The 26812-nt window shown below is 40.5% G+C and overlaps 3 protein-coding genes across 17 annotated transcripts in view; 1 reads left to right on the forward strand and 2 right to left on the reverse strand.

The window, feature by feature from the left end:
- ubr5 (ubiquitin protein ligase E3 component n-recognin 5) overlaps nt 1-6653 on the reverse strand; it is a 30214-nt gene extending 23561 nt beyond the window's left edge. For 9 of the 13 annotated variants that reach the window (XM_030393160.1, XM_030393163.1, XM_030393170.1 and 6 more), the window contains exons 1-5: nt 6408-6653; nt 2736-2780; nt 2541-2622; nt 1786-1862; nt 124-243 (exon numbers count right to left, since the gene is read on the reverse strand). In XM_030393160.1, the coding sequence (XP_030249020.1) occupies nt 124-243; nt 1786-1862; nt 2541-2622; nt 2736-2780; nt 6408-6469 (386 nt within the window). In that variant the 5' untranslated portion in view covers nt 6470-6653. The remainder of the gene's footprint in view (nt 1-123; nt 244-1785; nt 1863-2540; nt 2623-2735; nt 2781-6407) is intronic. The other 4 variants (XM_030393172.1, XM_030393171.1, XM_030393168.1 and 1 more) reach the window with 2 other exon arrangements.
- Nucleotides 6654-13940: 7287 nt separating this feature from the next.
- On the forward strand, nt 13941-16924 carry LOC115567397 (Krueppel-like factor 10). The gene is made up of 4 exons (XM_030393938.1): nt 13941-14105; nt 14734-14964; nt 15173-16097; nt 16254-16924. Exons 2-4 carry the CDS (start codon nt 14743-14745, stop codon nt 16508-16510), a joined length of 1404 nt encoding a protein of 467 aa, XP_030249798.1. The 5' UTR covers nt 13941-14105; nt 14734-14742; the 3' UTR covers nt 16511-16924.
- Nucleotides 16925-17175: 251 nt separating this feature from the next.
- On the reverse strand, nt 17176-26327 carry LOC115567398 (antizyme inhibitor 1). 3 transcript variants are annotated; one of them, XM_030393941.1, is made up of 12 exons: nt 26087-26327; nt 24318-24439; nt 22611-22821; nt 22253-22426; nt 21655-21827; nt 21176-21310; nt 20901-20982; nt 20682-20756; nt 20224-20389; nt 19791-19906; nt 18563-18783; nt 17176-18443 (listed from the first exon to the last, which is right to left on the reverse strand). In XM_030393941.1, exons 3-12 carry the CDS (start codon nt 22710-22712, stop codon nt 18329-18331), a joined length of 1359 nt encoding a protein of 452 aa, XP_030249801.1. In that variant the 5' UTR covers nt 22713-22821; nt 24318-24439; nt 26087-26327; the 3' UTR covers nt 17176-18328. The 3 variants fall into 3 exon arrangements, with proteins under 3 accessions (XP_030249801.1, XP_030249802.1, XP_030249800.1); XM_030393942.1 differs by lacking the exon at nt 26087-26327 and adding an exon at nt 25203-25453 and having other exon boundaries at nt 18563-18780; XM_030393940.1 differs by lacking the exon at nt 26087-26327 and adding an exon at nt 25203-25453.
- Between the last annotated feature and the right edge of the window lie 485 nt (nt 26328-26812).

The raw sequence follows: 26812 nt of genomic DNA on the forward strand, positions 1-26812 counted from the left end.
GTCTCTTAATGAAGAACCCTGTAGAGAATACACCCCTAACCCGCTGCAGCATCAGTGCTCTGCTCTGAACACTGAGCTTTAAAAAAGGACCATTTTATCTCTGTCAACCCTGCCAGAACTTACCCAAGGGTGTTGCCTGCCAGTCTGCCAAGTGTGTCAGAGCCAGACAGGAACCAGGGCGGATCACTAGTCCTGCCTGGCCTGGAGCTCCTTCCTGTCCCTGAACCACTGCTCAACTTTGAACTGGAAACAAAAGATGGGAGATCGGTTACAAACCTACAGAAGTCCCACACAGGACCAAAAGACTTTCTTTATTGCCTGGGTTTACAGAAACTAAAATTACCCCAGGTATTTCTTAAATGATACCCCTTGGTTCAGGATTAATTTCCTTTATTATAATGTGAAATGGGAGGGGGTATTTTGGAGACTAGCATGGCAACACCCTTGGGAATCAGAATTGGCTGCAACTCGTTCCGCTTTCAAGACTTTCCTTTTTTTAAAAGTTCTTGGGGTTTTGGGGCTGCAACTGCTTTCTCCTATTTCAAGATTTCTTATAATGGATTGACTTCTAAGCTTGACCAAAAGTAGTTCACTGCAATTTTCTTAATTGATGTGTCCTAAGCAGACAGTTATATAAATGCTGTTTTACTGTGGTTAGGGATATTGAGACAATTTTGCCAATGTTTCACATAACAGAGACTACAGTTGGAAAGTATCTAAATTCAGTCTAACAAAATAATACAATGACATTTAGTACCATAGTGTAACAAAGGGCAATGCAATACACAAACACAGTTTCATTACAGAGAAACAGCAAGTTCATATAGACAGTCAACAAACTGACACAAACCATGTGACTTCTGTTATAATATGCAATATTAGGCCATGTTCAATAAGCTGACAAACTTGCACAAGACACAGCCTGCCATACTGTCTTCTGTAGGCATTCCAGCAGCCTACAATGGTGCTAACTGAAAGGCTGATAATTTTAAACCTTCTCATCTTCTGTTGCAGAGTCTGCAGCAGAACAAAACATGTGTTCCACAGAAAGGTTTGGAGCAGGGAGCTCCTCAGCCTTTTATAGCCTGATTCACATGCATACTTAGCAGCTAGAGGGGCCCTGAAAACTCTGAAATCACTGTTGGATGTTGTTCTGCTGGCAGGATATTGACAACTACCAATGAGACATTCTCAAAAAAATACATGCTCATAGCCAACACACAACAGAGCCGCTAATAAAAAAGGTGTTTTCATTAAGTAGCACACACTAGCACAACCATAAAGGCAAGCTGACTGTCAGAAAGTTACAAAACCCAACTTGTAGATGGTTGTTTGGTGTCAAGATTAGAATCAAAGTGAGCAGTATTTATATTCTGGCAAATATGTCCCTGAAGTACATGCAACTCTGTAAGAAAATTAGAAAAAGCAGCTCTACAGTGAGCATCATTGAGTAGATAACAACAAAGGAACATCCAGTCAAACAGCTGCCTGTCTGAGGATTTCCTGGGAATAGACCTGTCATGTATGAAGATTTGTTTCACTCCTTATAGACGCAAACCATTATAGCAAAGAGCAAGAGTATCACGTGAAATCACGTCCAAATGCGTCATACTCAGCCAAAAAGGGCACAAGTGCCAAAATGAAATCACAGCAACCACCATCAGTAAGCCTGAGCATGCTCAGTGCATCTTGTAATAGACATTTCCACAAGCAATCTGTTTTCCAACTCAGTGCCAAAGCTGAAACAGTTTCCGGGACAGATCCCATCATAAACAAGTTTCTCACCCATCGCTGCCATCCGGTTTGCTGAGCTCCAGGCGATCAGGCTGGACAGCAAAGCTGATTCGACACACGCGCCCATCCTAGAAGAGATGCATTCATGGTTTTAGCGTCACACATTTGACAAATGAAAACTCATGAAGACAGATAATTGAAATGTATTGTTAAGTGCAATTAATAAAATTAGAGATAGAAAACTGAAAGCACATCATAAAGCCTAACACTGAGTCTATATGCAAATTATTGCAGCTCATTTATCTCAGAGGTCATGTTATTATAACCACATCAAAGCCTGTGCCATCAGATTATCCATCTGATGTTTGTTAATTCACTTTTGCAGTACAAAGAAAAGCAACAATAGGTAATGCCACACACATCCTGAGCACACTTATATACACACACACTCATGACCAGTTTGCTGATGTTTCCGTCAGAGCTCAATTAAAAAAAAAACTGAAGTCAATAACTACATGCCTCTGCAGGGTGTCTAAAACCCTGTTCAAACTGGATTGTCCTAATAAGGGTGGTGTCCTGTATATAAACAACATCTCCAATCTTATTAAATCCAGCCCATGTCCACAATTGCTACACAACCAAAAGTAAATCAGAAGCAGAATCCCCAAATCATCTGGTAACAGCAACCCAGTTTAAATGAAATGTTTCTATTATACTTAACTGTATTTGGTGGGCAGTAAATAATAAATATGAACTCTAGATCCTTGATTAATGCTTATTATCGGCGTAAAGTCTAGTAGAATTACCTCAAGGAGAAATCCAGCATGGTTTGGACCGACAACACACTGTTTTAAGGTGGCCTGCTCCAGCAGACTAAGATGTGGATGACTGCATTGGAAAGGAAAAAAATACAAATAAGACAATATACAGGATAATAAACAATATCCTGTTTACAGCAACTGATCCAATAAGCAGCAAACAACATGGTGACACAAACTTACCTGTTGTAGCTGTATTTGTTGAGTTTCTCTGAAACTTCACGGAGCCTGACAAAAAGAAAAAGACTATATCAGCACCTGTCAATTCTGTTTAAGGCCTAATTAATGTAACAATAATGAATTCCAGGACATTTAGCGTATATCACTGACTCCCAGTTTGTTCGAAAACGGTCATCAAAAAAGTATGAGAAAAATTAGGAGCACAGCATCTACCCCTCATTATCATTAACCAACCGACACTGGACATTAATGATGCCAGTCGTGACAAGATGACAATGGCATAAAAGTTTAGATTGTTTTGCTTGTAACATCAGTTGTGACAGATGACTGTGTGATTGCTGCTTTGCTGATGCTAAACATGCAAACATCTGTCATAAGCCATCAACCAAGAGGACATCAGAACACAGGTCACAGCTCTGATTGATGAGTGGGGATACTAATCTGATGATGCCAGTGAAGGAACTCCAAAGGAATTCAGCTAAAAAAGTGCTTTGTTCTGGACTTCGGTTATAACAAATCCAATTGCCTGAATCAGTTTAGTGTGTCAAATAGCTCCAAAAATCGGCCTCTGTGGCTGTTGCTATGGGGTAGATGCCAGTCAGACAAGAGTCAGAATTGTAGCATATTTGAAATAGATTGGATTAAAAATCAAGAGCTGCATTGATCCAAAATGAAAAGACTCCTGAGTTATACAAAGAGGTTTGCAATAACAGAATAGTGTACTCATCATTTGATGTTTCTCGCTACAACAGTATTTTTCAATAAACAAATTTTGTCATGTTTTTGTGATAAGCCAACCCAGATTCATTCATACCCATCCAAGTACTGCATCTGCCAGTAACCTTACACTGACCATGCAGAAAATGAATAACACAAACAGTTCTGAAACCCCTGCCACCCAAAACATCTCCTGCCATCTCACTACTTTTGTTTCAAGCCTGCCACTGCAATCTAGCAATGTCTGATTCGAAATGAATAATGTAATGGAAAACTGTTTAAGCATTAAATACAGTCTGCCCCATCATTTTAAAAAGCTGTCAGTCTAATTTGATTGTTGTTTTAACATGAGAGCTGCTATGATTAATTGATTAGTGGTCAGCCATTAAGTTAAAGATCAATCATTTTGATAATCCATTTGTTGGATTTAAGTTATTTTTAAAGGGGGGAAAAAAAAGGTCAAAATTCTCTGATTCCAGCTAGTTAAATTCGGATTTTCTGGTTTCTTTAATCCTCTATGACAGTACACTGAATATTGTTGGTTTGTGAACAAAACAAGACATTTAAGAGCGTCATCTTTGGTCGATAAAATGTTAGAAAATTGTGAATGTCAGTGTTTCCCAAAGCCAAACAACTAATCAGTTAATAAATATTCAACAGATTAATTGACTTGAAAATAATCATTAGTTGCAGCCAGTTTATCATGTCACACAACACATTTACACTCGACAGATTGCAGTTTTATGATTATGCTAAGCCACACACGTGCCGAGATGCTGAGATTCACCTTGGCAAGAAATATACATCAACTGGCAACTCATGCCACCTCTTTGGCCAATACCTCGCTCCTGAATATAGAGTTTAGCAAACCGTTTCTTCCACACATGTACATTACACACAGCTATAGATGTACTGAGGCACATGCTTTGATCAATGGCCTACCTGAAAATCAGAATAAAGGAGAGCAACAAATGCCAATTGGCATATATTTAAAAGGCAATAGCATTCTTATTTGTCGGCAGAAAACTCATCCTCAAGTGTAAATAAGTGCCACGCAAATGGTAAAAGTAGAATTCTTTTCGCAATACAGAAGCACGTTTAAATCCCATGCATCAATTCGAACACTACAGGAGGGTAAGAGAAAACAACTTGCAAAACGGGCACAGGTCAGTCAACCAATCAAACAAATGGCACCCCTCAATACAAGACATCATCTACTGTGCACTACTAAGCACTTTGTGATTGTGTTTTTAAAAAGTGCCATATAAACTAAGTTTATTATTTATTAATGCGTCACTAAAGCACAGCAAAAGCATACTGAAAATCCATCTCACTACAAGGGAATGCTATTTGCACTGTGCAAAACTAATGTGTCCAGGCAGACCTCAGTTAGGTCAAACAAACCACTGGCATTTGGATGAGGAAATGTGACCGGATGCTCATGCCAGGCAAGCTCTTCTAATGAGCCAAGCTGGACCGAGCCTTTTTATTTCAGATAGAAGCACTTATCTGCTTTGACAACTGCAAGTTCCTTTATGGAGAAGAAAGGAGGGGGCCTCCCAGCAGCACATGGTGACTGTAGCATGCAATGGCATGCATGCCTGGGGATGAACAGCCATGACCTCTTTAAGGAACCAATGGTTCATACCACCAAGATGTTTGAGTGTTTTTTCAACAAGATTCGTTACCAGCAGAGTAAACTGTCAGTCAGATCACAGCTGGTCCCTCAGAGTTCAATGCACACTAACCTGAAAAAGGTGTTCAAACACCCTGAGCCTATATCCAGTTCCTAATCTCAAGGTCATTCTAAAAACACTTCGCAACCTCTTTGTCTTTAAGTAGAACAGCTCATTAATCAGTTCAATCTCAATGGATGATATAAATAGATTTATCATAAATCACATGTTCTGCCAAAATACAGGTCACACACAATGTCCTGGACCTTTCTTACAACAATTTCTGAATAATGATCTCTTCAGAATCGATATTTACTTAAGAAAACCCATTAAACTCAGTGTGATGCATGTCAACAGCATGTCACTACTAACGACATTGTGTGTAATTGAATCCACTGTGCGTATATACTGTGACCACTTAGTGTTTGGTAACAAAGCAAAGAAAGAAAATCATGTCTTACCGTGAACACGGAAAAATCCACCATGGTTCATACACACTTTATAAGCCATGGCTTACCCACTTATTAAAGTAGGTAACAGGATTAATGTGTATGCAATGTTGCTAACTGTGCTTCACTGCATATTAGATATTTATCTCTGTGCGCAATGTTGTAAACAAACAAATTAGGTGTTACATTTCAGCTGTGTTCGCAAGTATATTGTGCTGTTAACCTTTCAAAAATAACCTGACACAAAGACAACGAAAGACAAATATTTGGCTTTGTCAAGAGCGTGGTAGCAATTTCGCTTGCTAGCATTAGCAGCTAGCTATCAGTTAGCTGACGTTAGCTACTTCATTGATCATGATAATCAACGAGACGCCCAGAAAACAAACACTGACACATGTCAAAAGAGTGCATGTATAATTTGTACACGATATCTCGTATATTTTCGACAACGATGTGTTTTACGACCTTTATTTCCCTCTCTTTTCCCCATCCCCCAACCCGCATTGTCTATCTCAACTTTGACTGTGAGCCAATCCTTCCACAGAACCAAGGAAACAGCCTGCTAGCGTTAGCTGTTCGTACGGTAGCCAGTTAACGGGCTAGCATCTATGTTAGCACTGGACCGAATGTTTAGGTAGCAGCAGGCTAACGAGGATTGTTCAAGATGCCGGGCCTTATTTCAACCCTCGGGGGGTCATTTAGATTGATTTAAACCCGAATTCACACGCATGACAATGTCAACCTCGTTCGTAAATGCAGTCTCGATTAATTTATCCCGTACCCCACATATACATATTGATTTAAATTCCTCTCCACGGGCCGCTACAAAATACCTGTCATTGAGCTGATCCTCGGTCCCGGGCAGCGGGTGAACCACGAAGTGTATAGATGTCATGGGGTCAATCCAAAATCACACACAGACGTGTGAAAGATGTGGAAATTGATATTCTTTCGATTACTGTATATATGTGGATTCATATGAATCGTTTAATGGCGAAAAACCTCGAGTTTAGATCCCAGCCTCCTCACCCACATGCCGCCATCTTAACTCTACCAAGCTTCTTCTCTGTGTGTTGATTAGTGCACATGCAACCGCTCCGCTGGTTGGACCCCGAGCACAAACAGGAAATGTGTTAAATTGGACGGGATTGGCTTCAAGAAGAAAGGCAGGAAGACTGTAATCAAAAATACTACACTTTCACACCACTCCAAAGTCTTTGTTCTCTAAGAGATCGGCCAACGCATCGTTGTTTCTTAGCATTTTCTAGCACCTGCAGTCATTTTCAGTTAAGTTATTTATTTACAAGCTAAGACGATAGAAATAGCCGACAATGCAATCCGAAAACGTAGGGAAAAACGGACATGAAAACACAAGGAAGACCCCAGGAGTCTCAAGACTGAAGAAAAACGAGAAAATCTGCGTTTTTGTGCGTGTGTATTTACAACTCAGCACAAGTGATAATTCCACATGCCTATTTGTTGCATCCTAATTCAAAGAAACGTGTTTGTTCTTCTATGAATTAAAAGAAACACAGAGATAATGTCTGCTCATTATCCTGTCTGATATAAGAGTACTGGCTTATACAAGGCGAACTTAAAAGATATTTCCAATTGCAACTTTATTATTTTTTATTTTTTTTCAACAATCCAGTTCCTTCATTTCACAGCCTAGAAGAATAATAAAAAAAAAAAATACAAACCTAAAATCTGTGGTTATGGTATAAATAATTACAGTACTTATATTAGTCTTAGAATCATTAGATTGTAGAACTAAATGCATTTTTGGTTTTGCATATCTTGAAGTGAGTAACCGCCATTTTGTGCCCAACCAAAACTTAACATCGTGTCCCAAAATCTTAAAGGAACATCATGGTTATACTTGGCATATAGTCAGCATCACCAGGGAATGGAAAGAATCATGTGGGACCCTCAATTTAATGCTGCTATTCTTACACCAGAATTATATTTAAAACTGAACCAACTCAGTTCTGAGCTCTATAAAGGGAAGAGAACTGGGCATTTGCTCATGTTGGCCTCCCTCCTCCCATGGAAAACTTTTAGCGTGTAATATTCCCACATCATCTGAACTCTGTGAAATCCGAGAAATGATTTCAGCAGCAGTGGCGCAGGCATGCTCCCTGGTTCAAAGAAGAAAAGATGTGGGAGGGAGAAATGTAGGCTTAAGGTTAACCTAAATCTGTAAATCTGACAGAAGATAAGTCTTCTTTGAGGATAGTTTATTTCTTGGCCTGTGGACTGAATGTAAGAGGGGGGACTGGCCCAGATATGGCAGCTATAAGGAGAGGAGGGGACAGAAGCAATCATCGCATGGCATGGATCAAGTCATGATATCAGATTGCTCAAACAGACTGCTTTTTTTTTATCCCTTGTTGGCTAATGCTCGATCAATTTACGAAAAAGTTAAATTCAATAAACCATTACAAAAATACCTTAATCTTGGTCAGTTTGTTAAGCAAATAAAAAAGCATTATCTACTAGTCGAAATCAAAAGGATATGTAGCTAATCTCTCTAATCTACAGCATAATTCATAAAAAAAAACCTTTGTTTTTTTACACCAGCAGGTGGCAGGGTTTACCTTCCACAATGAGATCAGATTCCGTCAAGAAAGTATTTGACTCTTTCCTGCACTGCTGCCAAAGACCAGAGAGAGACATGTGCATTTGAACATAATAGACATACTATAGGTAGGTAGCCTCAGACCTCTGCAACTGTCCAGCATTGGCCAATTGTCAAATATTTCTGCATTATGATAAACTCTTCAAAAAAATATTTTCAACAACAGGAACGGGAAACTGAGGGGTTTCTTACCAAGGGAGATGTCATGACAATCTGAAAAGAAGCATGACGCAGACAGAATGTGTTCTAGCCTTTTCTTGGCCGAGGTCAGGTTCCTCATTGACCTGTCAGCTGCGGCACATCTATACACAAACCAAAATAACCATCTCAACCAAATCGATGTATCAGGTGGTCATCGAGAACCGAAAAAGACAAATGTCACATAAACCGCACTGTCTCTTTTTTTAATTAAACTATTTCTAATTGTATTTTTGAGTTATTTACTCACACAATACTTCAGTGTTGTATGTGTTGTCATTGTTTTTAGCATTTAGGATATCTGATTAAAAGAAAAAAGTTATTGATTCTAACCTGTGGCCCTTCGCTGCATGTCCCCCCCCCCCCTTCTTAGTGGTTTTATCCAAATAAAGCCTGAATAGCTCAAATATAAATCTATGAAAAACACAATGTCGGAGTCCAAATAACGTGTAATGTTATTGCAGATATCATTTCTTGGAATTAGACTGTGTGTGTTTTGATTTGATAATTTGGCCTTACTTTCTGATACAAATGCCTCACGTCATGTAACCAGACTAACGTTTAGGATGTCTTCCCCCGTGTTTACACAGCTCAACACACAGGTTAATGAAACCTGCAACCTTTTTCAAGAGCCAAGTCAAACAAAACCCCAGAAATCCGCAGAGCTATTTTTAGGTATCGAGCACCAGGTTATCAAATGACCTCCGGTGTTGTTAAATATGGGTACAAAGAGTCAGTGCCAGGAAACTGCACCGTCATGAGAGCAAGGTTAGTGGGTTTGAAGATTGAGAAAATAAGTATATTCATGCAGAAAAACAAATTTGATCAAAGCTGAGGTATACCTTTATTTCACAGACAACTCCAGGGAAAGATAGTTGATTACTGAGTCTCATTCGCAGGTCGTTACATATTGATGCTTTGGGATGATGCTGATTTTACAGAATGGGAATGACACTCAATGATCAACTATCTTTCCTAAAATAATTGCATACTTCAGATTTAACATAAGGCCTTTAACATGGATAAAAGACACAACAGATTTCACATATAGAGACAAGGTTTTTGAGTTGTTATGAAACTGAATTCTTGACCCGGAGAGCCGAGGCTATGATCAATACTATTTTACATATCAGCTTCGACATTCATTCCAAGATTAGTGGACCAGCACTAGCTCCTGTCAGTCACACATACTTCGCAAACAGAAGTATAAGTCGCTCCCAAAGTAGTAACGCGATCTCTGGTTGGAGAGCGAGACTTTAAAATAACTCCTCTTAGTGCTGTCTGTGGCATATCTTCACAAGTCTAGGGCAGGACTGACCATCAGGGGAGAATTCAGCCTGTTAACACCAGGTCATTCCAGGCGTCGGGCACAAACCCTCTGCTCTTAACACCCACTCACAGATGCTGCACAGCTTAAAGGGCATTATACTGGCCTGAATGCATACCAGGAGTACGGAGGACTAATGAGATAGTCCACTGTCTTCCAAGGGGTTTAACTGTTTGGAGAGAGAGAGAAACATCCATTTCAGTAACAGCAAAAGTGAATAGTGAGTCTTCGTTGGCCTATAGTCTCACTTGCCATTCAACACTTCTTGAAAATCGGCTGATGTTGTAACGGGGGCTAAAACATCTGGGGCAATGCTGCTATCAGGTTCCAACAAAATCCATTTGTCTATTGCACAACACCACAAGAGCGTGGCCATTGCAACTAGTTAACACTGGCCAGGAATCCTGGCCTCCGCTGCATCATGCTTATAAAACCTGATTGGCTGAAGACCAGTTACATGGCACAGGACCCATGAGAAGCGTGTTCCTTTTGTGCCAGGACTGTTCACTTTGCTGTGTGAGGAGCTCGATAAGCCTGTGGAGAGGGATAAAAGACCATTAACCGTTATTGCAGAGGCCATTTAATAATTTTATTTTGCACTATAAAAGACAGTTCTGCAATACGAATTCACCAGGATGCAAAATGTTTATGACGATATAGATAGACTGCTGTGAATAAAAGATAGTAGGTAATATCGCTAATGTTCACAATTCATTTAACCAAAGTGACATCCATTTCAGTTATTAACGTAAAAAGTAATTGTCTATGTACACTAGCTTCAGTGTGTGGTGCAAAGAAGTCATCAGGCCGGGATGCTCTAGTTCCTGGGTAGAACTGGACTTTTGAAGCTCTGTTGTATCACCACTGGACCGTGTTCTCGTTCTCTTGTGTCTGTTTGGAGCCAGGCCAACATTATTGAAAGGTTAATGAAACATGACCCCTGACAGAGAAAAGCAGGCAGGCAAGAATGCGAACAGGTTAGCATCGCAGGTGATTCCATTTATCTAGGGCCATTATGAATTGCCCAGAGAACCAGATATGGTGAGGGCAGAAAAGAGCGAAGAAAAAAGTCACGATACACCATGAGAAAAATGTGGGAGTGACTTACCAAGTGAGTACCAGCTCACTTTGAGCACTGGTCAGCTCCCCCGAAACATGACTCCAAATAAATGCTCATTTTGTTCTGTGTCTGCCAGGAGTATAAATGGGTAACTGTGTCTAGATCCAATTTTCAAGATCAGTTTGATTATCATTTTACAACCAGGACTGTACGACAAAATGATGGTTGTGTAGTCCCTTTTTAAGGAGTCAAACAGTCTGAGGAAAGTAGCTGCTTCAGAGTCTGGTGTAATGGCAGCGGATTCTTCTGTATCGCTCCCCAAACAGCAGCGGGGTGAACAGGCTGAGGCTGCTGTCTTTTGGTATTGTATTTAGTTTTCAAACCCTTTTACCATAACAACTTTATGAGCTGAAAAAATGTCAATGTTGTGTTTGTTCTGCTGCCCCCAAGTGGCCAAAGAAGATGGACTAATGCAGTCTTGGGACTGAGTTCGTGGTGAAGACTCAGTATTCAGTATAGCCGAGGCCATTTGATTTCCATCATTAAGGTGCATCATTTAAAAGAGACAGATGAGATCGTGAGAGAGAGGTGTAAAAAACAAAAAGAAGGGGTCAGAATCAAATGTTACAGTGAGAGTCACACTTAGAAAATGCTGTATCCTGGTCGTGACATCATCGGGGTTCTTTTCAGACTTGAGAAAGCTTCCAGCAGCACCACTGAGGACACTGTACTGCTGTTCTGACAGACTGGTACTCTTCACGTCGTGTAAACTGACTTTCATGCGTAGAATTGGTGGAGTCCTTTAATTGCTGCAGTAACACAATACAGTCTACCTAAGACACTATATCAGTCAATTGAATACTTGAACATGTTACACACAGTAAGATGAACAAGGCTGTGGTTGCAGCTTTATAAAGATGCACAAAAAAGCAAAAGAATTAAAAAAGGTCCAGTGTGCAGGATTTAAAGACATTGCAGATGGCAATCAATGAAATACCCCCTCCCCTTTAGTGTCTGCTTAAAAAATACAAAAACAAATGGGAAAAAAAGGCCCTCTCTAAAGTGAGTATTTGGTTTGTCTGTTCTAGACGACTGTAGAAACACAGCGGTCTGTGTGGAAGAGGACCTGCTCCCTTTGAAAATACAGTGCTGCTTGAAAGTATGTGAACCCTCCAGACACGGTCACTGTTTTTGTAAAAAACATTCAAATGACCTTGTTAAACATATATTGAAATCCCAATTTGTGAAGCACACCTTTAAAATAATGGACACACACGAGATACAGTTTTGATGGGCGTCCACTTCTAGGCAGAGTTGCTGTCATGTTGAAGGGCCTGCATTTGTAAATGATTTGTGTTACAGTGAACGGATGGAGCTGGGATCTTTTAGAGATGGTCCTATAGCCCTCCCCAGACTGATGGGCCATCACTACCCTCTTCCTCATGTCCTCAGCTTTCTCCTTTCCTGTCGGCATTGTCGATCTGTATGGAGTGGTTTGGTTGGTTTCCTATCTTTTAATTATATAATAATATTTAATTATTAGTGCTGGCTAAACCGTTTCCCAAGGATGTCTCATTTCATTGGTCTGCTTAAATCATTAACTAAGCACCCAAATATATTGTTAATTTATGATAATAGTTTTGAACTGTGAGGTAGCTATTGTAGAACACTCAAATTTGTGTTATCTACCCGAAGAAAAAAACAATATTATCAATCATGAATCAACTCTCTTTGTTACTCAGCTTTTCCCTCCCAGCAAGTCATTCCTGGAAATGCTTTTGAGGAACATCCCACAGTCCCAGACTGCATGTGTATTTCTCCATTGTCTGCCCACAGCCGGCCTTTTGTTCTGGTTCTCTGTGCTGTGCAGGAAGGTCTAGACAGCTGACACTTACCTAATCCACAGGGCTGCCTGAGGCTATCTCCTGCTGGCTGATCTCTGCCTCCCCACAAAAGACAGTTTACCAAAAGAAGAAATTGACTTTCAGAAAAAATTCTAAAAGAAGAATCAATAAGCAAAATTGAAATGTTTAAAAATGTAATGTCCTATTATAACATCTTTGACTGAAAATAGTTGCTGAATAGTTTGTTGACTGAACAAAAATAGTTGCTGAATACGGACTGAATAAACATGAGGTCCTCAGAGGGGAATAAACTCAGCTAAAATAGAAATGTGGCTGCTAAGAAGAGTTGAGCAAATATAAACACAATAAACAGTATGCAATTGTGTTTATTCAATGCCATCCCCAAAACTATAGTGCAGCTTTAAGCTAAAAACTCCATTGTTTTAAACTTCTCAGAATATATTTTAATGTCAATACATGCATATCGCTATGTTACCCACATAACATGTTTTTGTCAAACTGTAGTGTTTTACCTGTTATGGCTTTGCATTAATCTGCTGTCATTTGGTTATTAAAGTATTTTGCCAATAACAATTTTGAATTTATCAAATAAGCAAAACAATTAAATGTATTCCTAAAATGTTACCAACATGTAGTCTGAGAGGAGTTCCATCTCTCCCAGGTGATGCAGATGAGATCCATCATCCAATGGGGAACCTTTTAAAACACCATATAATTCACACCTGCAAGACACATTCAATTTACAGTCAGACTTGCCAAAGTATTTTATGGAGATACATTCTGACCACAACTAGCAAGGGCAGTAGTCCACATTTCTATTTGGTCAAATAGCCTACACACTAAAATTGCACTGCACTACAGACTTCATATTGTGAATAAAGATGGTAGTACTTTACTTTAGACACGTTTACTGTGATACTAAAATATGACATTAAATCTAGAGTTAACTACATTAAGAACATACACCTTGCCAACTGCTTATCACAGAGCTGTTTATCAGTTTAATCTCCCTAAAATATAATACGCCCAATCATAGAAGGTGTCTGAGGGTGAAGTGATTCATCCAAGTCGATGGTGTGTGTGTGTGTGTGTGTGTGTGTATTTGGGGGTGGGTGATGGGGGGGGAGGTAGACAGGAATGTGTTTCACACGCCCACGCTGTTGGTTGTGTACCACGCTGCCTCCACGGCGCCGTCAGCCTCCGATCACGCGTCGAGTCTCTCTCCCGTTGGTCGACGCTCAACACACCTTTGCGTCCGATTGGGCGAGGCGTTAGGCCACGCCCCTTGCTTCCCCACCGTGTTTGAAACGATGAATGGGAACGAGGCCGAGGGGAAAAGTGGGAACCATCGACTGATTGGTTTGAAGTCAAAGACACAAGACAACAAGTCGTCTCGGCAGTGAGACCAAGCTCCTGAACGCATCACACACGCACTCATAAGATGTAAGTAAATGTTTTTTTGTTTTTTGTTCTGAAATGTTTTCTACAATGTCATCAATTATATCTTAAATGTCATTTTAAGTGACGACGACAAATCTAAAATCTAAAACATACGAGGACTTGATGTAACACAGGTAATGACTTTTGTCTGGTTTATTCCTAACGACGGTTTGTCAAGACACATTGTGGCCATTTTATATCTAGGTCATAGTTCATTAATGTAGCTACCACCAGCTTCACCAGTGATGGTCACTGAGGAGAATGACTGTAGTGTGTGTGTGTGCGTGTGCAGGGCAGGTCAGGGAGGGGTTTCAAGTGTGTGAGTGTTTGTGTAAGCAGCACAGTTGGAGCTTTTGTCCCCCAGGGAAGTAGGTGAAAGGGCCCCAGTGCTGAAGAGCAGCAGCTGATCATGCTCACTTCACATGCTCCATTACATACTCTGCAAAAGTTGATGAATGTCAAAATCAGAGAACTCAAAAGCATTGATTGAGCATGCTGGTACACATAGACTGTGTGTGTCTGCTTACTTTATGTACACTGTGCATACATGAGTGGACGTAAAGTTCACCAAAGACTACAGTGTGTCGTATTCTCAATCTTTTTTTTGCTCTTTTTTTTCTTTTTCTATCAGAGTTGAAACATGGAAGTTGAAGAGCTCTACTCAGACATCCAGCGTGAATTCCAGCCCGCCCCTTTGTGTGGAGGTGACATGGAGGCTGTGGAAGCTCTGGTGTCCATGACGAAGCACTGGAAGACCCAAAACTTCAGGTTCAGACACTCCAGACCCTTAACTCCATCCTCGGACTTTTCAGAGGATGACTCTGCCCCCCTCGGGTATACTGTGCTACAGGAATCGCCTTTGGTGAGTGATTAATACATGTGGGAGAGGTGTTTTATTAAAGAATAGTTCACCCCAAAATGAAAACATTATCTTCTCACTCGCATGCTTGAGCAAGCGTGAGTGAACAACGGCTTTCTGGACGAGCATGTTGCATTATTTTGTAGGCTTTTCTGTTCTCCTCTCCAAACTTGTATATGCTTGAATTTAACACCTCCTTTTTTTCCCCCAGTGTATGACGCCGCCATACAGTCCCCCCCACTTTGAGGCCACCCATCCACCCTCAGCAGCACCCTTACATCAACATGCAGCAGCTGGAAGTCCAAGCTGGCAGCCAACAGAGGACATGTACCTCCGCGCACACACTGCTGCTTCTCAGAACAGGTTCCAGTGCACCAGCGTGATCCGCCACACTTCAGACGGCCAGCGCCACTCTTCTAACAGGGCAGACCGATCTACTCAGGTTCATACAAAGGACTCTGAAACGGATTTGATCTGTGAAGATGGGATGGACTGTAGAGATTATGAAAAAAGTATTTTAATACAGTCCGACTCTAACGCAGCTGTACCACAGAAACCTTCCACTGTGACTTTGCCAAATGTGGTTGGGGCCAGCCAGACTGTATCAAACGCACCTCAAGCTGTCTCCTCAGTTCAAGCTGTCTCTCCCGTGCCTGTCTACTGCCAGATTCTTCCCATCGCTTCTTCTTCTTCCACAGTTGCTGCACAAAAACCTATCGCAGCCTCCGAGAGCCAGAGACAACATCTGCTACCTATCCCATCAGCACTAACCGCTGCGCACACACTACTACAACAGCAGCACATGCAACAACAGGCACTGCCACAACCACAAACCCAAGCAGCTCCTCCTGCCCAGGTTTTTCTCTTGGGGGCTCAGGTGGCAAGAGGCCCTGTAATGCTCCTCGTCCCTCAGCCGGCAGTTCCCACACTCTACGTTCAGTCAGCGCCAGTGACCCCTGGTGGAACCAAGCTGCCAAACATCGCCCCCGCACCTGGCCGTGCCTTGTTGGAGCAAAGACAATGCCCACTGCAGCCAGAAGTGTCCCGTGTGCGCAGTCACGTTTGTCCCCGCGAGGACTGCAACAAGACCTACTTCAAGAGCTCCCACCTCAAGGCCCACATGAGGACACATACAGGTAAAAGATGAAGGATTTGACATCTTAAAAGGACATGCATTTAAACGATTGAGCACTTTTTGTACGTACATTTTACAAAGTCAACACAATATGCAAAATAATGGCAAAAGTTTTTGTACAATTAAACACATCACTTCGCTGTCTGTCGTCCAATAGGTGAGAAGCCCTTCAAATGCAAGTGGGAGGGCTGCGAGAGGCGATTTGCTCGCTCAGACGAGCTGTCCCGACACCGACGTACCCACACTGGAGAGAAAAGGTTTTCCTGTCCCATGTGTCACAGCCGCTTCATGCGCAGCGACCACCTGGCCAAGCACGCCCGGCGACACCTAGCAGCGAGGAAGACGCCCATCTGGACGTTAGGGGTCACCCAGTCTGCCGACCTAGCTGCTTCATTCTCGACAAACTCTCCATGAGGCATCCTGATGAGACCCCAGAGTAAAAACTGTGAAATTGAATGTGAGATTTTTTTGTGGCCGAGTGTCAAACAATGCACGAGGAAGAGCGTGTGCCTGGTTTTTACATGTCATCACTTTGATTTGATTAGAGTCGCATATTAACGAGGTAATGAGACTGTTTACATTCTGCTTCGGGCGACTGTATCGCCTCAAACTGAGAAGTTACACTGAGCATATAGACCGATAATGTAAGCAATTTTAATTTTTATAAATGAATACTAAATAGGTTTACTTTTTGATCGTATTTGACCAAAGAATGTTCAACATTGTTCTTTTGTGCTATAAGAGAATCTATTTGTTATCAAACAATTTTGCACAGCACTGTTTCTAGCAGGGAAAATAGTATATTAAACTTGAATATGTTTTCTCTTGGTTGTGTGCAGGTATCTTTTAGTTTGTCTTGTCTGTTCAACATGCAACAGTTTCTACGTTATCTTCACCCATCAGAAATTAAGCTCATTAAACCAAATCCACTGAAACCATTTTCCCGGATGAGAATTAGAAGACATGTTATCACAGCCTGTCTGAAAGTGTTTAATTATTTAGTCTGTGCAATGGCACCATGACTTAACCAACTTAAATATTAATGGTCTGTTAATGATAATAAAACACAGACAAAATGATTCACAGTCCAGTCAATGAGGTGTTTATTACTGTTCACGTTGACAAGCACAGATACAAGTTTTTAACAGACATATGCCCAATAATTCATCATGCCTTAGACACAGATGGGGAGACAATTTCAAAGATATGACACACTTTGCAAGTATATTTCAACAGTTGGGAAATACTATTGTTCTTTCAACAGCCATTAATGTTGAAAAAAAAAAAAAATTCTTGAACAATTCAATAGAAAGATAGAAATGGCAAAAAAGCAAGTGTTTTATAAATTGTTCTCGTTTGGAAAGTCTCCATTCCAATGTCAACTGATTCGTTATCCATCAACACTTCCCTTGTTCCATCTGCAGCACATGCTGTATAATAAACCTGCTTTGCTATGTGATGGCATAGCAGTCACCTGCTGGACCAAGCAAGCTACTCGGCACTTAAGAAAAACACTGAAACACCAGATTACTGGTGAACACTGAGCCATTAGTATCGCAACAAACACCAGAGCAGACTACACTACTTTTTATGAATGTCATGGAGACATTTTGCATTGATCACACCGGCCTTATTTACAACATCAGACAGATGGGTAAATGTGCCTCTATGTATGCAAGTTTCCATTTCAAAACACTGAGAAGAACAACAGATTTTAAACGTAATCGTGAAAGCAAAATCACACAAAATAAACTATACAACCAAATAAAATCATAAATACACATCTTTTAGCAAAACAGCCTACAACATCTCAGAACTGTGTTTCTGTTTTAATACAGTGCTTCACTCAGGGATAAACATCTTACAAGACTGGCAACGGCAATGGAGATATAGATAATACATCTGTCAAATATAATCATTTAAATCATTATGTGTCTACTATATGATTGTAAACTGTAGTGCCATGGGATACCCAAAGCAAAGGAAAGAATGCATCCATCTTCTTGGAGTCATCCATTTTGTTGCATACAAATTAACATCTACTTGGGTTTTTCCTGGTTTAATCACTTACTATACTTTACATGTGGGTTTGCGAGATGAATTCAGTCTGGTCCCTGCAAATTCAAGCTCTATCTGCACAGTCAGTTCACTTCATCGCACTGGAATGTAGGGCCAGAGGAAGCAGCAGAAACCAGCAAAGGAAAGATACAAGTCTTCCTGGTACGATGATTGCTAAGCTGGGACAGACAGCGCAGCCTCTGTTTGGCAGGAATTGAGAAAATAAGGGACCAAGGAGAAGTTCTTCAGTGTAGCCTCATGACTGACGCCAGTGTCCTGCATCTCAAACCTGGTGGAGGACAATTAACATGAGTCAAGCACAGAATCTGCACTTTTTGAAACAATTATTTCAATCTATAAACTCTGCAACAAACATATTTAAAATAAGTTCACCACTGAAGTTCTTACCAGTCTCTAGAAGAGATGACGTAGTATACTGGGGGTGATGGGGAGTCCGTGGCGATGCAGAGTGGCTGACCCAGACTGTAGGCCCCTGCTTTGGTGAAAATGAGCCAGTCTCCGATGTTGAGCTCAGGCAACAGACAGTGCTCCACTACCTGGTCCAGGTCATCCCCAGAGGGGCCCCACAGGCTGCTGCTGAACACTGAAGAATCCAGGGGGCTGTTCTGCTAAAACAAAGAGCAGAGATCTTTTATGGACTAATCCAACACACACTGTCACCAATAGGGGTGTGCCAAAATATCGATACTACGATATATCGCAATATTTCGTCTTGAGGTACGTTATCGATACACTTGTGCCAAATATCGATATTTAAAAAGTTTTTTTTTTAAAAAAACTTTTTTTTTTTTTTGGCCCACCACCACCACCCCTCTTCAGAGGACAGCTTTATCTTTATTCAAACATAGGTATTCAACCAAATAAAATTAAAAAAAAATGGTTTAAGTAGCTCTGAAACTCACAGAAAACATAGATATTTAATGATAGTTGTAGTCAGTGTGTGTATGTTAAGAAGAGACACTGTGCAATATACTCTTTGTTTACTTGGCTGTCATTCATGTGAAATTGATTGACAGTGTTTTGTAATTCCTGTGAAATGGATTCAGTGCAGTCAATAAATTCTGAATTTCTTCAGTGACACAGATATCGTGATGTATCGTGGATGAAATTTCTTGCAATATATCGATTATCGCAGAATCGCTGTATCGTGATATTATCGTTATCGTGGGCAAAATATTGTGATAGTATCGTATCGCGAGGTACCTGGTGATACCCAGCCCTAGTCACCAAAAGGTGATGAAAACTTTAGAGAAATGTATTCCACTGGCTTAGGTCTGGGTTGACAAATCTAAATATCATAGTCAATTAAGAATGCAACCATATAAACACATATTTAAAATGGTGTTCGTGAAATCTGATTAATTATACGGCAAGATTTAATTGCCTTTAGCGCCGTTTCTTCCACCTTCATTGATTTTATAACCTATTACCCCCAAGTAAGAGCAGGAGAGGACGGAATATTCGATTAGTCTACAGAGCGTAAATATAGCTACCCATGTTTGACTAATCAAATAAGTTGATAAAAGGGAAAAATGTGTATAAATATTGACTAGCACAGAAGAAGAAAGTTCTACTGTGATAACATCTTGACCCATAGAGAATCTTGGATACTCACCTTGTGAACAGATGGAGCAGCAATCAATGTTTCAGAGAGTTTGCTGGCAAATGATCCATACACTCCCTCATTCATGTAGTACTGGAACTCTGGCTCCTCGTTTGGAGATGGATCATCTGTTCAGTGGATTAAATTTAGAAACTGGCGGTTTACATTTGGTTTCATATTATGGTTTATGAGTCACACATTTGTCTAGTTTATTTGGTACAGCTGTGAGGTGGACTTTCCGCATTCTTATGCATCTTTAATCCAAGAGTTGTAATCTTACCAATTCCTGGACATTTTACATTAAACCTGCAGTATACAACTGCTGAAGTAATTTAAATTACTTACAGTTTGGTAATCTGTCACACACACTCATATTCCTTTTCTTGTTTGTAAATAAGCCCGAACATCTTAATGAATATATAAATGTGAATATCATGCTACAGACCATGTGCGTGGTCCAGGCAATCCCGTGCCACCACCTCCTTGGAGATGACGTTCACAGCCAGAGTGAAGGCAGAGGACACAAAGAAACTGCCAGGCTCCGCGATGATGGACACTCCAGTAGAAGGGGGGAAGTACAGGTCCATCATAGACATGACTGCACTATTGATCTGAAAATGAGATGACAAGTGCCAAAATGGGAAGGTCATTTAAGAAATCAGTTTTACATTACATTTTGAATATTTGACAGTAACAATACATTTTATTTGCTTCTCATTGTTTCAAAAGAAAGCTTTTTGAATGCAGTACAAGTGACAAGTTATAATCCATTCTAGTCAGAGACAATGGGTATCACCAAATCCATGTTGTGACATATTTCTCCACCAGTCTTGCTTATACATGGTCAACTAACCCATGTGTCCTTTGTAGTAGTATCATGTTAAAATCAGATTAGATACTGACCAGTTCCAGCTGAGTCTCAGTGCCAGCAAAGCCGCCTCCAATATCCAGGATTTTCATGTTGAAGCCAATTTCCTCCTGAGGCAGACAAACGCTTGTAAATGTGTAACCAAAACACAAGTGAGTATTTCTAGAGCAGTCACAGGTGTCCAAATCATACAGCACAGAATCACAGAAATGAACAGAGCGACTAGCACCACAGCAGGAATTAACACTACTTACTCCCATATCAAAGACACAGCGGGCATCAGATATGGCATGAACATACACCTGGTCATCCTCACAGGAGCTGGAAATGTGACACCTGAGGGCAGAACAAGGAAGAACAAGTGTTAATGATTAAACATTGAACCCTTCGCAATAACTTTGATGCTGCAGCAGGATGGACTAAATCATTTGCTCAAGGGAGAGCAGAGGTACATCAACTGCTGGGTGTTCTGTACAGTTTTCTTCTAAGTGCATCATTACTACCCATATTGCATTTCTGCAGGCCTCACCTGACTCCAACCACCTGCACACCCAGCTCCTTAGCCCTCTCCAGCAAATGCCTGCAGTCCTTGAGGGAGCAGCCAAAAGTCATGCTCATCTCATCATCCTGGCTGGACGCTTCTGTTGAAACCTGTAGCAGCAGTCTGAAATAAATTAAAACTCTTGGTTACTTGCATGCAGAGAAAAAAGGAAACCAGATGAGTTTAAATACAAAAAGTACACAGCTCAAATGAGTGTTGACGCTAGTACATTAAAATCACAAAATGTCTGCAGCTGAGACCAAATTTTATACAGTTTGATTTGACATAAAGCCTCTTATTATTGGCAATCCTAATATGCAAGCAGATTGGAAACATACTGATATCCTCTAAGATTAATATTTTCTAATGACTCAAGGCACATTTGCACAAATCTAATTACTCGAAAAGTTGAATCAGCAGCTTTCAAGTCACATGATTACTGGCACCAATACTTTTTAAGCACTTACTTGGCATTGGGGTGGCAGCGAGAAATCTTACGTAGCTCTGCTTCATTATCACACACAAGGAGGTCAATGCCATTCTTAGCAGCGTATTTAATCTGGGAAACTTGTTTGCAAACACCTCCGTAGATTATATCTTCAGAGGGAATACCATGGCCTTGTACCAGCTCGAGCTCAGACTGAAATACAAAGAGACAGGCGGCAGAACAGCATTCTATTAAAACAGTCTCATTAAAACATTTAGTAAACAAACATTTCATGATACTACGTAGAGTATGGTTTACTGTAGAAAAATAGATAATAAGTCATATTTAAAAGGTCGTCACTGAGGTCTACTGACCACTTGGTGGTGTCTATTCTACAGATTGTGGACCGGCAGTTGTGTAATATTAAACAACAAAAATGTACCAATACTTACTCTGGTAGAGAAAGGGGGGTATAACAGGACCCGATTTAGTACAGTATAAAATAAGGGTAGTAAACTGCTTTAAAAACATTAAACCTAGTAATTTCCTATGGACTATGATGGACTGCAGCTGTGAATTTTTTTTGTTGAGAAAACTGAAACTGACAGCATTTATCTATCATGTTTCTGAAAGAGTACCTTGTTGGTGCAAATGAATCCAGTTCCGAGAGCAGCAAGAACTTCAATAACAGTTGGGCTGCTGTTGCATCTGACAGCGTAGTAGGGTCGAATTTGGGCCATGTGGGTTCGCCAGCGAGCATGCTGCCTCATTATAACTCCCAGGTCTGCTACAAAGAATGCACTCTTCTCCGACTGAGGATGAAGGAAACACTTATGGTAATGAATAAGAAAAATAAACACTGCAAGATTTTGCTAAAGCATAGCTGTAAATAACTTTACCATATTTAATAAACAATACAATTAACTAACTACCTGTATTTGAGAGAATCTAAAGAAACTCAGGTTCATTCATATTTGTAGCAGTGAGAGCCCTTACCAAAGTTTGTTCATAAATGTGATTGTCAATCACTTCACAGAGGGTCGTGCCTGCCTCCAGCAGGCCGACAGAATACTGTGGTTCATCAGCAATTCCCTTCATCCTCTCAACCGTTTTCTTCTAATCCGACAGGCATAAAGAATGTGGCTAGTCCAAAGTGTTCTTGCTCGTTCCCTCTCGAGCCCCTGGGGTCCTAGACTTATGCAACAAACTATACAAAAAAAGAGAAAAGTAAGGATAAGACTTAAAAATTCAAGAAGCAAAACAATTAAATCATATTTGGATAACACATATTCATTCATGTTGTCCAACTCTTTTCTAGTTTATTCAGAGGCTGGAACCTAAAGCTTTCTGACGAAATCCCCATTCAAACAAGTTTTTTTCAGTGAGCACCCAATCAGAGGAGAGAGCAGGCTTCACGTTACAGGATAGCTCTGTGGAAGAGGCCTATTCTTCTGAAAAGCTGCTGTGAAAACACAGAGTCTGGGGCACAGGGTTCATTTACTTTACCATCAATTACTGCCAACAATCACCGTGAATCCCTGAGCTGGTGACCCGTAACGGTTCTTTTTGATGGCATTAAACAAGGTACAATACTGGCGGCGTTGGTGTCACAACTTTACTTTCACAAATGTTGCACAAATACATCGGAGAGGCACAGTAGTCTGGACAGGACCAGATGGGACATAGCTTGGGCTTTAGGAGATGAACAATGTGCTTAGAAAGCCTGCTATATTGCTGACAACTGTGACAAAGCAGGGCTGATGCTCCATAAAAGTGCAGTTATTGACAGATGTGTGTACAAGGGAAGTGAAACCACTGGATGATCAAGACACTGATCATCAGTATCCTGTGTTCTTTCTACAAACAACTTTTGGCCTCATGTTTACAGTGCTGTCTGAATAGGAGCAAATGTGTTTTTTTATTCCACCAAACCCTCAGAAGTATGATCAGCAAAATCTGAAGTTTTGTAGAATAACAATGGAGAGCCAGTCAGACAAAAACAGATTCACTGAACGGACTTTTGCAATGCAACCTTCATGTCATTGTGAAGAAAAAGTAATGAATGCAATTCTGCAAAAATGTGTAGGTTTCATTTTTTTTAATTATCTGCAAGAACACAGGTTTAAAAAGGCAGTGAGATGACTCAACACAATCCTCTCTTTAAAAATCAACTAAGACTGTATGTAACTTTGAAAATGGCTAACTATGTCACTCATTCACAACATGATCCTTTTCAAAGAAGTGAATATGTTAATGGGATCACACAGTTGGTGCTGTAACAGTTTACATATTACATAACATTAAAAAATACAGTCATTTTAGAAGGATTAATATCTATATCCAAAAGAATCTCTTGTAATATAACCAAAACAGGGCAAGAGAGAAACTACTGCAAATAAAAGCAGTCCGGAGCACCACGTCCTGTTATTTTAATAGAGGTGCTGAAAATAGATCTGAAATGCATGCTTGAAAATAACTACAGACTGTTTGTGAATCATGTGGAGCATGCAGCTTGTTGATGCACCCTTTTTTATTCCTTCTGTCAAAGAGTTTTGATGAAATAAATTGTCACAGCGCATTAACATAAACGACGACATTTTTCATTAAACAGATATTTGCACATGTTTCTACAGGGAAAAGATCCTCAGTCACACCATCAAACAGGATGCATTAATCTTCGTAATTCAAACCAAATGTACTCACATGGATGAGTCCTGGGATGAACTCGTCCACTATCAGCTAGGATCCCAAGGTGGCTCGGCGTTGAAGTCGAATGGCTCTCGGTATAGAGCTGCCCCTAGATCCTCTGGATAGTTAATATACACCTGCAGAGGGACACATGTGGACAGAGTGCACAGCAATCAGTCACCGACAGAGAAACAACTCAGACAAGGAGAACAACCCCGCCATCTCAACATTTATGCAGTGTTTACAATCAAATCTGAAAAGTGGTTGGTAACGTTGGTAAGCAGGAGGGCATGGAATTGAAGGGCAGTACTAGTATATCACATACTGTTAATGGTTTACTTTGTCTGCAATGAGTGTTTTTTAGTTTCACAAACTTTTTTTTTTCCAATGTTGCCCTTTGCTAGTTGGAACTATGGTCCATCACTAAGTAAACTGAACTGCCGCAGTCATGACTAGCATTTTTTAATTGTTGAATTCACACTGCTGTGAGTGAAAAAAACCGAAACTCGTCTCACAACACACCCTATGGCCGCTCGTTATTAAGCAAAGCCAAGCGGGTTTCTGCCAAAGCAAAACCAAATTTAATATTTCTACAGTTGCAGCTACAGTAACGTTAACCTAGCTTGCCATCTTAACTTGTCGCTTCGCATCTACTGGTAACGTAAGCATTAGGTATTAACGTTAGCCACCTAGCAACACACAATTTCGCGTGAGATAAATGCTGTTGTACAATAGTCAATTACTCATTTTTAAAGTAACAATGCTACTAAATATGACTTTATATTCCATCTCTGATAGTTAGCATTTATGGCTTTTCGGCTCACTGAGGCTACGTTGCTCGGTTAATTTAACAACATGCTAAGTAGCCAGCTAACAACGCGGTTAGCTAACGTTACTTACGTCTGCTGAAAACCCAAAAGAGGGGACAGAACGCTTTTTCTTTTTAGGCGGAATTTTTAAACACTGGTGGGGTTACTAAAAGAGAAAAGGATATCTGCCATGGACGTTGTGGACTGGGTCGAGTTATTGTCCTTCGAGATTTTGCCGATGAGTGCTAGCTTGTACGGATCATTTGTTACGACCGAACGGAGGCAACAGTGGAGGTCGAGTGTGTGCGCTGAGACGGACGGACGGACCGACAGACGGCAGCAAAAACACCACATAAATTAACAGTCAAATATCCGGTTGCGATATCAAAATAAAATACAATTTCACTGAAATATAGAAATTTTTGAATAACGCAAAACACCCCTGTGGAGATAAAGACACAATACAATTACATTGTAATCAAACAAAGGTGTTTTTTTTTAACACTTGATGATTGAAATTATTTAAAAATAACAAATTATATTGAAAATAATTTCCGGTCTGCTTCTGCTGAAGTGTGGCGAGTTTGACACATTTTACATGGGCGGAGTTTAGAGCTGTCAAAACCAGCGCCACCAAACACAACGACCTCAGTGTGACAATAGCTATGAGAAATGACGTGTCGAGCGTTTAATAACATGGCCATACATGTCTACAATGATCAATCACAACCTTAACGTGCAATAATAACAGTAATGATAAGTGCAACAACAACAATTATATTAATAATCTTAAAACGAGTTTGCCATTATACACTTTTTTCCTATAAAATTTCAAGAACTATTCCAGAAAGAAAAGAAAAATGTATCTTCAGCAATAAGATCACACCTTGGTTGACTTTAGATGCATCTATAACCTGATCTTGCTATATTGTTTGTTAAACAGGCTGCTGTCAAATTTCAATTTCCAAGATTTACCTGTGTTATGTCTTCACCGTGTTCCCCATGGCTCAGTGATAAGGACAAAATGCTGTCCAATAAAGTTTGCTGAATGTTCCTTTTTCTTCCCAGAACTAAATCAACACCTGCAAAGCATCAGTCCCACGAGTTACAGGTCGAAGGATGCATGTCCAAGTTCAAGCTCAAACTGGATTTCTCTGTTCCTTTGCCTTTGTTGTTGTGACTTTGAGAAGTTGTGCCTGCCTCTGAGAATTCAGGGTCTGGGGCAGTGCTTTCTTCCAAGGAGATACATTTGCATGTCTCCCTCCTCGACACTGGGGGAGGAGGGTTCCAAGGAAGTCTCGGCTACTGTTAGCTCAACAGAAGGGAAGTGTTTTCACTGGCTCTCTTCTGACTCCACATTGATACTCGTCATGTTGGTCTTAAAGATAAAAGAGCTGGGCATAAAATCCCCGAATCAAATGTCAAATTATTACAGTAGAATTTCTCGGGAGATTTGATTTAGAAGTAGAGGGAAAATATCAATGAAAATGTGTATAAAGTTCATCTCTGAGTTTCTGTCTGGTGTAATGATCCACTTGTGCCTGTATCCTGGACTCAAAGTCCGTTTTGAGAGGTGTCTGTGCAGTCTTCAGCCAATCGATGTGCCCATAGCTCGGTTAATCGCAACGAGACAGAGTGAGAGGGACATGCACTGCATTCTTTGATGACTATAAACACACTGAAATAGGTATCCTAAGAATA

This window comes from Sparus aurata, chromosome 17 (assembly GCF_900880675.1).
Source record: "Sparus aurata chromosome 17, fSpaAur1.1, whole genome shotgun sequence".
NCBI classification, from domain to species: domain Eukaryota; kingdom Metazoa; phylum Chordata; class Actinopteri; order Spariformes; family Sparidae; genus Sparus; species Sparus aurata.

Coding starts and splice junctions, on each gene's coding strand:
- LOC115567398 (XM_030393941.1), bottom strand. CDS start 22,712: ATGAAGGGAATTGCTGATGAACCACAGTATTCTGTCGGCCTGCTGGAG. Junction 21,828..22,252: donor GATTCATTTGCACCAACAAG/GTACTCTTTCAG, acceptor TTTGTATTTCAG/TCTGAGCTCGAGCTGGTACA. Junction 18,444..18,562: donor GTCATCTCTTCTAGAGACTG/GTAAGAACTTCA, acceptor GTCCTCCACCAG/GTTTGAGATGCAGGACACTG.
- LOC115567397 (XM_030393938.1), top strand. CDS start 14,743: ATGGAAGTTGAAGAGCTCTACTCAGACATCCAGCGTGAATTCCAGCCC. Junction 14,965..15,172: donor TGCTACAGGAATCGCCTTTG/GTGAGTGATTAA, acceptor TTTTTCCCCCAG/TGTATGACGCCGCCATACAG. Junction 16,098..16,253: donor CCACATGAGGACACATACAG/GTAAAAGATGAA, acceptor GTCGTCCAATAG/GTGAGAAGCCCTTCAAATGC.